This window comes from Gossypium arboreum, chromosome 1, assembly GCF_025698485.1.
Source record: "Gossypium arboreum isolate Shixiya-1 chromosome 1, ASM2569848v2, whole genome shotgun sequence".
In the NCBI taxonomy this organism is placed as follows: domain Eukaryota; kingdom Viridiplantae; phylum Streptophyta; class Magnoliopsida; order Malvales; family Malvaceae; genus Gossypium; species Gossypium arboreum.
In genome coordinates, this window is record NC_069070.1 from 121,158,034 (window position 1) to 121,168,504 (window position 10,471).

Consider the following 10,471-nt stretch of genomic DNA (forward strand, 5'->3'; position numbering starts at 1 on the left):
TCCATATATTTTTAGAAAATTAAGTTAAAATTAAGAATTTTAGGTTAAAATTAAAATTTTAACATTATTAGTAATTAGATCTAATTTTTAAAGAGATTAAATTATTAAAAATACAAATATAAAAACTAAATTTTTAATTTTAAATAACTACAAGACAATATTTATGATTAATATAAGAATTAAGATGATGCATTTTGGATTAATTCATTTAGCTGACCACCTAAGTTGATGCGATAATTCTGATTGTTCCTTAAATTAATCTCATTTTCAATTAATATTTATGAGAATTTCAGTAAACTAGCTTTCAATTAATCAAACCCACCGACATCACAACCTAAAAAATGAGGCTTTAAATATCCAATTATTTTCCATTGACAAAATTTAGTCTTATTGGCAATTTATAGTAATAAATCTCATATTTACTTAAGAAAATAATAAAATAAATAAATAAATCCTACAAATAAAAAATCTCACTAACATTATGCACCCAAAAAATAAAAATAAAAACAATTAGAGTAGAGTAAATCCAATGCAAGATATAAAATAATATTATAAATAAAATTATAATATAAGTTCACCCAATAATCTTAAAATTTATACCAGTCGGTTATTTTATATACGAATTTAATAAATATTGGTAAAAATAATAATAATAATTTTATAAACAACAATCCATCCAATCAACATGACAACAACAACAGACATAATTATAAATGAAACAATATTATTTTTATTATTTAAAAAGACTTGTAAAAATAAATCTACCGCCGACAGCGTGTAATTCTACTGCATCCGCGTGAATAGGGATTCGCCTGAGCTCCAGGTCGGCAGTTATAATAAGATGCGCCGCGTCGCGAGCACGGCACAGTGTTTCTCCTCAGTGCACCGTAGCTGATGTACCGTCTCGCCGCTAAAATGCGCCTGCTGGTCTCGGATCCCATGGCGAACTCGGCATCGAAGTCCGACGAGTCGTCCCCGCCTTGCATCAGGCACTCAGCGATGGATCCGCTGCATTCCGATTTGATAGGGAGGAAATGGTCGCCGGCGAAATCGAACGTCGGAGACGAAGTTGTAAAAGCCACGTGGACGGCCAGGATTCCGCAAATCGCGAGGAACATCGAGAATCTAGAGCTTCGCATTTTCGGGGGATTTTTTTTTTTTTTTTGGACGAAGGATGTGGAAATGAAGGCAAGCACGGCAGGGTTTAGGTTTATAAGGGATTACTAATAAGAGAAAGCCACTGAGGTTCTGATTTATTTGCGATTATGCCACTTCACTTCAAAATGACCAAGCTGGCTTGTAATTTAAGTGTGTCAATCACTTTATGGACATCCACTAATCATCTTTTGACTTTTACTTCTTCCACTATAAATGATATTAAATATCAATTGAATTTTAATTCTATTAGAATGAGTATTATTGTTAATATGTCATGAGTTTGAATACGTTGAATCATATTATTATTTAATTTATAGGTTAAAAAGGCTATTAATAATTATAAATATTATGTAAATAAAAAACAAATATGGGATTAATCCTCTTTAAATTTTAAATTATAATATTCATCTAATCATCAATTTAGGCATCAAATGTGAGTTGAGATCTAACGATAAACATATAAAATAAATGATTAAACGTAAACATTTATATACTTATTAATGAACAATCTAAATCTATGTATTAAAAACAACGTGATGGTTTTTTTAAAAACATGTTATGTGTTAAAATTATGGATTAATTTATATGGAGGTACCTGAACTTGGTAATTTATACTTACTTAGTACTTAAACCTTTTTTGGACTTAACAAATCGTAAGTCAATTTGATTTTTTTTAAGTACTTGACTAGCATCGTTAAAATTTGTTAACATGAAACTGATGACCAATAGCATAATGACGTATGGTAGCTTCACATTTTAATATGTTCAAATTTATAAAAAAAAGTTTTATTTTTATTATGTGTCACGGTGTTATTGGTCGTCAGTGTCGTATTAGCGTATTTTAATAATGTTAATTAAGTACCTAAAAAAAATCAAGTTGACTTACAATTTCTAAGTTTTTGTACCAATTAAGTCTAACAACAAATTTAGGTACCAAGTGAGTATAAATTACCAAATTCAGATACTTTAACATATATTAACCCTAACGTAATGGTTAGATTAAGGAAAGATACAATAATAATATTTTAAAATGTAATAATAATTTGAATTTCGAAAGAATGATTACATAAATTAAATTAAATGAATTTATTTATGTTTTTGACATTTGTAAGAAAAAGAAAATAAAAGGCTAATATAATGAAAAGTGACAACAAAGGGACAGGTAGTGGACAACTAAGATGAGAGTGAGACAAAGAGAAAAAAAGGAGGAACATTTGATTAAGTGTTGGTTTTTGAAAGGAAGAGAAGAGAAAGGGTATATTTCTCTTTCGTAATCATGTGAATGAATATTAATAATGCTATAATTTTCAAATTTGTGTCAAGGTATTACGTTACGCCAATTAGGGACAAATTTGTATGCGCGTTTTGTGATATGGATGCTGATTGATGCTTTTTTATAAAGGCGACATGCTCAAGTCTTTTTCTTGCGCCACTATATTAACAATGTTCCATGCCACAAATTGAATTTCACAATGTTATTCCGATTCTTTGAATTTGGTTGGTTTGAGTGATTTTATTTAGGGATAATATAATCTTTAGGTTATGAATTTGGTGATTAGATTTATTTTGGTAATTTTAAATTTAATAATTAAAATTTATTTGAGTTTTTTAATTTGAAAAATATAAGAGTTTAATAATGCAATGTAGACTTGTTCATGGGTCGGATTATCTGTCTAGGCCCGAAAGTTTACCTGAAATTTGAGAGGTTTAAGTAAAAAATTAGGTTCATTTAAAATATGGGTTGAGTTCAAGCTCAAACATTCAAACCCGATCTAGCCTATTTTAAGTTTATAATATTTTACATTTATGTTAACTTTATATATTATGTAATTTAGAACACTTTAAAAAATAAACATATACTAAATATATAATACTATTTTAATGTAAACATTAAAAAAAGTTAATAACTATATAAAATTTTTCAAAAATTTTAAAATGTATAAATTTATTAAATATTAAAATAAAACAATACAAATATTTTTCAATGATTTAATTTTGTTAGCATGTTTGATAATACGAGCTAAAAAAAACAAATGATAGAATTTTTCAATGAAAAAAAGGTTGAAAATAATAAATAGATAGAGAACTACAAATTAAGGCAGCGTAAATTCATTATGATCGGCAAATAAGAAATCCCACATTGAAGATGATGAATTATTAGCAAACCTGTGAAATCATTAGTAGTACACTTGGTCATGTGATCCGTCACTACATTTTGTGACATTGGAATATGAAGAATTCATACTTTCCAATTTCAAGTTAGCAATCGATGTATTAGGTGTAGCTCCACCAATCTATTACCAGATTCACTAGCTAAGAGAATTTCCACCAAAAGATCATTATCACATTCTAGGTCTAATTGTTTAAAACCCTTGTCCTATGTTGAGTGTAGACCTTCTAAATAACCCTTGCTTTGATTCTAAAAATTGTGTCTCTACCCATCATCATCGAATGACCAAACAATTAATTCACACCAGAATCTCTAAATACTTTTTCAATAGAAACATTCGAACTATTTGGTGACACAGCCACATCCATATTAAGCTTAATCCATCCTCTATTCGGTGGTGACCAAATCGTAACAGTAACCATAAGAATATGATGCAACAGGTTGGAAATTATCCTTAAATAACTCTTTGTCCAACTATACATAATTATGACAATTAAAAGAAAATAAAGTTTTCGATTTTTCCATAATAACCAACATAAAATAGGGAAAAGAGTTTGTCAACAAACCTCCTCGCTACTACACTTCCCTTTGTTCAGCATATTCCATAAAAACCAGACTTTAAGCGGCATTGAAAAGAAAGTGACGTGGAAAGGAAATATATTCATATTCAAATATATATATATTGGCCCATTGAACCTATTAATGTTAAGACTACGATGGGCCTAAAGTGAATTGACAATTCGAATCAAGGGTTCAATTATTTATGGCAGTGAGTTGATTGGTTTTATTGATATCACCACCATTCCATAAATTTAAATATATATATATTTATTCTAATATTATGAATTTATAAAATATTTAGATATTTTGATTAGCATGAATTGCAAATACAAATATTAGTTATCGAATATTTATTATTCGAATCTTAATTTTAAATTTAAATATATTATATTTTTATCTGTTTTATTTTTATGAATAATAAAATTGAACATTTAATATATATTATTTATATAATATATATTTTTATAAAATTGGAACATTAATCACACATTTAAATATCATATAAATAATTTAAGTAATTGGATCTAGATTTTAAAATATATTTATTAATTCGAGTATAAATTTTACAATTTTAATGAATATTTAATTTAATTTATAATCTACATATTCATGGGTTAAATTTGGAGAATAATTTTGTTTTTATCTTCGAACCAGCCTAAATTTAAATATATTTATAAAAATATATATAAACATTAGCGTAAAAATATGTTTTTAATATTTTATTATTTTAAATAATTTAAGTTGAGATCACATCTGACGATCCATCAACATCTCTAATATAAAATAATGGATTTAAATTTGCTAAAATCTAGAAAGTTCTACCAGTTCTTAAAATTCTAACAAATAGATCCCTATGAAATCTTATTTATTTAATATTAATTTCCAAATTAATTTAAGTGGGTCCAAATGCAACTATTTTATTAATTATGACAAAAGAAAATAAATAAATCGCCGCCGAAGCAGAATCAGTGTCTGAAAACTCTTTTTGCAAAGTTTCACTCCAATAATCATTCTTTGCTTTTCCTTGTCAAATTAAAAAGACGAATAATCCAAGCCAGTTTTATAATTATTTAATTTTTTAAGATGCAATGATAAATTTGGTCCTTATTTTTATTTTTATCAAATTGATCCTTTTTTAAGTTAAAGTTGGCTTTTAAACTTTTAAAAATAGTTGAATTTAATTTCTTCTTTTAAAAATCGAATTGTCCTTTAATGAATATGGTGACTAAGATGTTAGTTTTAAAAGATGATGGCTTACATAATAATTCACGATACTTTATATTATTTTTAAAATATTTTTATAATTTTTAAAGTATTTATTGACGTGACATCAAGATAAATAGTGTAATGTGAATTATTACACGGATAAATAGTCACCATTTTTGTTAAAAAAGGGATTTCTCTTTTAAAACTTTAATTGTTAAATTTAACTAAAAAAATAAGAGTCAAAATGACAAAAGAAATAAAAATAAAAATAAAATTATTATTATGCTATTTTTAATAAAATCCTAAAAATCATTTTTAAATAAAATTGAAAACTAAGCTAATATTTTTTTTTGAAAAAAGCATACAATCAAACTATATTAATCTAACATAATCGAAAACTTGTTACTCTAACAATCTCAACAACAATTACTAATTCTTCTAGGAGTCTTTCCAAACACTTGCAAAGCTAAGTTCCTCTCTGAAGCCATCTTGGCTAGTCGATCCGCAACTTGATTTCTTTCTCTAGGAATATACTTGATTTCCCATTGCTCAATGGTTAGTAAAATCATATGAATTTTTTTAACCTAGTTCAGTCAAATGAATATCTTGAATGCTTTGGACAGTCTCTAAGTTATCGGTATGGATGAGAACTTTCTTATGCCGTTCTCTTTGAAAGAAAGTTAGACCATCTAAAATTTTCCATAACTCAGCATAAAAAACAGAACAAAACCCCAAATACCAATTGTATCCAACAATCCATTGCCAGTATTGATTGTACACCACCCTTTGACAACAACCCACCCTGCATTGAACTCAATAGCTACATCGGTATATAAATAAATCCAATTACCTATCAGAACAAGTTTATGAGCAGATTTAAACTGTCCAATGAAATCCTACTTAAGTGCTTCAATATATTGTTTTGCCCAGCTTATCGAAGACTTAATAGTCTTAGTCGAGCTCCACATTATTCCTTGAAAAATAAAGAGATTCATGTTTTTCATACGTGCCAAGTGATTCAATCGAAAAGACTGGACCAAAGAACCCCCACATTTGGCAACCATATTAGAGAACACAAATTGGTTTCCATCCACTCAAAAAAATTACCAAAAAAACACTTGATTCAGATAATGATAGGTACGACATTTAGCCACACTTCTTTAGCAGCTAGATAATCTCTAAGGACATGGATTAAGTCTTCAAGCCCATGCCGACATGACCAACAAGAACCATTTTGCCCAATGCCCTTTTGTAACCTTTCCACATTAGTTAGGTGGCGTTGCTTGAATTTAATCATTATACTTTTATTTTTAGGATTTTAATCTCTTTATTTTTTAGATTTTAAAGTTCAGGTCCAACAATTAATATTGTTAATTTTTTTGTTAAATTTGTTAGTATAACATTTTGAAATAAAAAAAAAACTCACTAGGAAACAATGTAATTAAAAAAACGATATTGTAATTAACCTGAATTTAACAAAAAAAATTAAGAGTATAAACAATTGGACTTAAATTTTAAAATATGAAGAGTAAAGAGACTTATTGCAAATTATCAAAGAGTACAGGGACTTATTGCACATTTTAACCTTAATAAAAATCTAAGCAAAATATTTCTATGGTACGTAATTATCTTTCTTAGCAACAAAGGAAGATGCCAAACACGGTCTTAATATAATATATGTATACATATATAAAAGGTGAAAATAAAATAAAACCTGCAATAAGCAAGGTCCTTGTCGTTCTCTGTGTTGTCTCTCCCACCAACTCGCGAGATAACCCAGTTGAACTCAGAAAGGAGAAAGGGGAAGGAAAATGAGTCTGGAACCGTTTATTTACAGCTTCGTGGCTCGAGGAACAATGATCTTGGCCGAGTACACTGAGTTCACTGGGAATTTCCCGGCCATCGCAACTCAGTGTTTGCAAAAACTCCCTTCTTCTAATAACAAGTTTACTTACAACTGTGATCACCATACCTTTAATTTTCTTGTTGAAGATGGTTACGGTAATTTCCCAGAACTTTAATCTCTTTGTTGTTGTTTTTTCTCGAGAAACAAACGGGGTAAGTGGAGTTCTTTAAAGTGTTGAATTGAAGGATAAGGCTGTTGGATCTAGCTAAAATAGTGTGAAATGGGATGTGGGACTTGGTGGGTTTTTGTTAAAAAATTGAAATGTTAGCTTCTTTTTATAGGATTGATCAGTTTTTCCCTTTTTTTCATTTTGTTTGGTTGCTGAGGAAACTGTGGGAAAATATGGGAATTTGCAATGTTTCTTGTTCTTCGATTTCTTTCATATCTTTCATACCTTGAGAATTTCTGGATTTGTTTAACAGTTTGATCTTTTTCAATTAGATAGTGAATAATTTATATCACATAAATGAAGTTTTTCAATAAATTTCTTGGTCAAATGAAATAAACATTTAGGGAAATTAATATGTGAAAATGATATGCTCATTGAGAAATGCCTAAACCGGAAAATGATTGTGATAGTTTATAAGAAAGTTCTAGATTGAAAATGCATTTACTTGATTCGAGACGTGGTTGGATTGGTTCGAAACTTTGTTTGCATGTATAATTGACTTGAAAATCGCCTTGTGGTGATTGCATTTGTTCCCTAGGAAGCTTGTAAAATAGAAGAAAATGGTGAAAAGTTGATGCACCGATGGTTACCGATGATACTCTGGCAATTGCAGTTTCATATCTACTAGCCTACATTATTATCTATTGTCTGATCGGACATATTATTACATGTCTGAGCTAGCTTTTCATTGATGGGGAGCACAATAAAGATGTGGTCGAACTAGTAACTAGATAAGAGTGTTACTATATACATGAAAAAAGTTTCGGATTCGTATCTGAAATGAAAGAACATTTGGGTGTGGAGAGGAGAGAGGGACGGGAATGTGCGCTTCTAGCATCTGGTCTGCTTCACCTTGAACTTGCCTCTTTTATTGGAAACTTGTTATTGCCAAAAAAGTACCAATTTTCCGGCTTTTAATGAAAGCATATCGATTGTAATTGTATGCAAACTGTTGCTTCTGGTGCTTAACTTGAATATTCAAGAACTTTTATCTTTGCCTAAGCTGATGAACTCTTGATGTTCCACATCAGGATCGATAGTTTATCGTATAAGTAATCAGTGGTCTTGACTGCATGCATTTTATCTATGCAGCTTATTGTGTTGTTGCCAAAGATTCCGTTGGAAAGCAAATCTCTATTGCATTTTTGGAACGTATGAAAGCGGACTTTAAGAAAAGATACGGGGGTGGAAAAGCTGATACAGCTATTGCAAAAAGTCTTAACAAGGAGTTCGGGTATGTTCATCCATCCGTGTTATCATTAGATATCTGGTCTTTTGTTCCAATTTTCTTAGTTTCCATATATATTTTATGTAAAGCAAAAAAACGTAATTTGCAGACCGGTTATGAAGGAGCACATGAAATATATTATCGAACATGCTGAAGAAATCGAAAAGCTATTAAAGGTGAAGGCCCAAGTTTCGGAAGTTAAAAGTATAATGTTGGAGAATATCGACAAGGTAAGTCTGCATCGGGATTCTCTTCCTTTGCTGCTTTTACATTATCGGAAGACTGAAATTCTGAATTTGATTGCATGCTCTTGCTTTCGTTTTACACTAACAAGAGTATGGGACACTGCTTTAGATATAGAAATCGAAGGTTTATCGAACAAGAGTACTATAGGTTGATAATGGTATCATTTGTCAAATATGTTGGGAGATCGAGTGTCACATAGCCAAGTTGGAGAAACGTGAAATGATTAGGTTTAAAGTAATAACGAGGATTATTCGGAATAGGTGATAGACTATTAACAAAGGGGTACCAAACACAACTCATGAATGACGGTTTAGTCCAAAATCTTGGTGAAAGTTACCTGCAATAAGATCTGTATTTGTTAGTGCAATATGTGATCTAATTCGGGTTTGGTCTGTTTTCAACATATCTAAAATACCTGATTTTTATTTTCTCGGAAATGATATGCAACTTCACATGAATCAAGATCAGGTCTAATAGGGAATTTGAGGTAACAGCTGCTTTTATATAGTTTATATGACTTTCGATTCTATGTTCCAGGCGATTGATCGAGGAGAAAACCTAACCACACTTGCTGACAGGACCGAGAATCTACGTGATCAGGTAAAACCCGTTTCTCTCGGTTAAACTTTATGGTAATCTACATCTATCTATCTCGACACGAAGCATGTTTCTTTGTTTGCCTTTCTTCAGGCCCAGGCATACAGGAACCAAGGGACGAAAATCCGTCGTAAGATGTGGTATCAAAACATGAAGATAAAGTTGGTGGTTCTCGGAATCTTGGTTCTTCTAATCCTTGTAATCTGGCTTTCGGTTTGTCACGGATTTGATTGCACCAACTAAGTTATGTCCTCGAGCATTGCAGAGAAGTAAGCTTTGTTGTGACATACACCGAATGTGCTGTTTCGATATTGAGAGGATCAGAAGGATTGTTCGGTCAAGCGTAAGCTTTTTCATATCGTCTTCGGCGGTGAGTTGGTATAGGGAGGTTTTACGGCTCATTGAAACACCAAAACAAGAACAGAGGGAGAATTCAGTACCATGGTTTATATACTTAGTGGCATCGTCTGAAGAAACAACAAAATGATATTTTTGGTTCTTTGTTCGTACCTTTACAAAGAAGAATATTTTTAATATAATGATATTGATGAATGACTAACTCATGTGAATTGCTTGAAACCGAGTTGGTTGGATAGTTTTTGATAGAAGAAGTTGAATTTGATGCTCGGTTATTCGAGTTTGGATTGTTTTGAGTTTAATTTCGGTGGTTTTGAATTAGTTTTTATGTCGTGTCAATTTGACTGCATTAGTCAATGATGATTTAACCTGCTTAAGAATCAGTTCGTAGAATAGTATTGAACCGGTTGGATCGGGAATTAATAGAAATCAGTTAAACTTGATTTTTTTAAAACTTTAAATAATCTTTTGAATTTTTAATATTTTTAATTGAATTGGTCATATTGATATAATTAATTAATTAATTGAATTTAGATTTGACAAGTTAGATAAATTTTTGAATTCGAGACAATTTAATAAACTTTTGTTTCTAACTAGAGGTAGGTGTTTATAGGTAAGGATATGGCCAATTCACCCAACAGCTTGTATCATTGTTTTTTTTTTTAAATAGTATAAAAATAAATGATTTTATATTAATATATTTTTTATAATTAAATTTAAATAATAAAATAAAATATATTTAATTTAAACTCAAATTAGATTGAAAAAATTCAAGAATAAAAAAAATATCATTCAAGCCCAGAACGAGCTGAGTCGTTCGGACAACACATGTTATTTATAGTTGAGTTTTCTTAGATCCAACATCGATGATCA

At 29.9% G+C, this 10,471-nt stretch overlaps 2 protein-coding genes across 2 annotated transcripts; one reads left to right on the forward strand and one right to left on the reverse strand.

Annotated features, from left to right (window-relative positions):
• Positions 1-582: 582 nt before the first annotated feature.
• On the reverse strand, positions 583-1,202 carry LOC108482125 (protein RALF-like 33). The gene has a single exon (XM_017785234.2). The coding sequence runs from the start codon at positions 1,137-1,139 to the stop codon at positions 762-764; it is 378 nt and encodes a 125-aa protein (XP_017640723.1). The 5' UTR covers positions 1,140-1,202; the 3' UTR covers positions 583-761.
• Positions 1,203-6,779: 5,577 nt separating this feature from the next.
• LOC108480256 (vesicle-associated membrane protein 724) lies at positions 6,780-9,900 on the forward strand. Its single transcript, XM_017783172.2, has 5 exons — positions 6,780-7,096; positions 8,263-8,404; positions 8,508-8,628; positions 9,182-9,244; positions 9,335-9,900. The coding sequence occupies exons 1-5, from the start codon at positions 6,907-6,909 to the stop codon at positions 9,482-9,484; spliced, it is 666 nt and encodes a 221-aa protein (XP_017638661.1). The 5' UTR covers positions 6,780-6,906; the 3' UTR covers positions 9,485-9,900.
• Positions 9,901-10,471: the final 571 nt, after the last annotated feature.

Coding starts and splice junctions, on each gene's coding strand:
- LOC108482125 (XM_017785234.2), bottom strand. CDS start 1,139: ATGCGAAGCTCTAGATTCTCGATGTTCCTCGCGATTTGCGGAATCCTG.
- LOC108480256 (XM_017783172.2), top strand. CDS start 6,907: ATGAGTCTGGAACCGTTTATTTACAGCTTCGTGGCTCGAGGAACAATG. Junction 8,629..9,181: donor TGTTGGAGAATATCGACAAG/GTAAGTCTGCAT, acceptor TCTATGTTCCAG/GCGATTGATCGAGGAGAAAA. Junction 9,245..9,334: donor CCGAGAATCTACGTGATCAG/GTAAAACCCGTT, acceptor GCCTTTCTTCAG/GCCCAGGCATACAGGAACCA.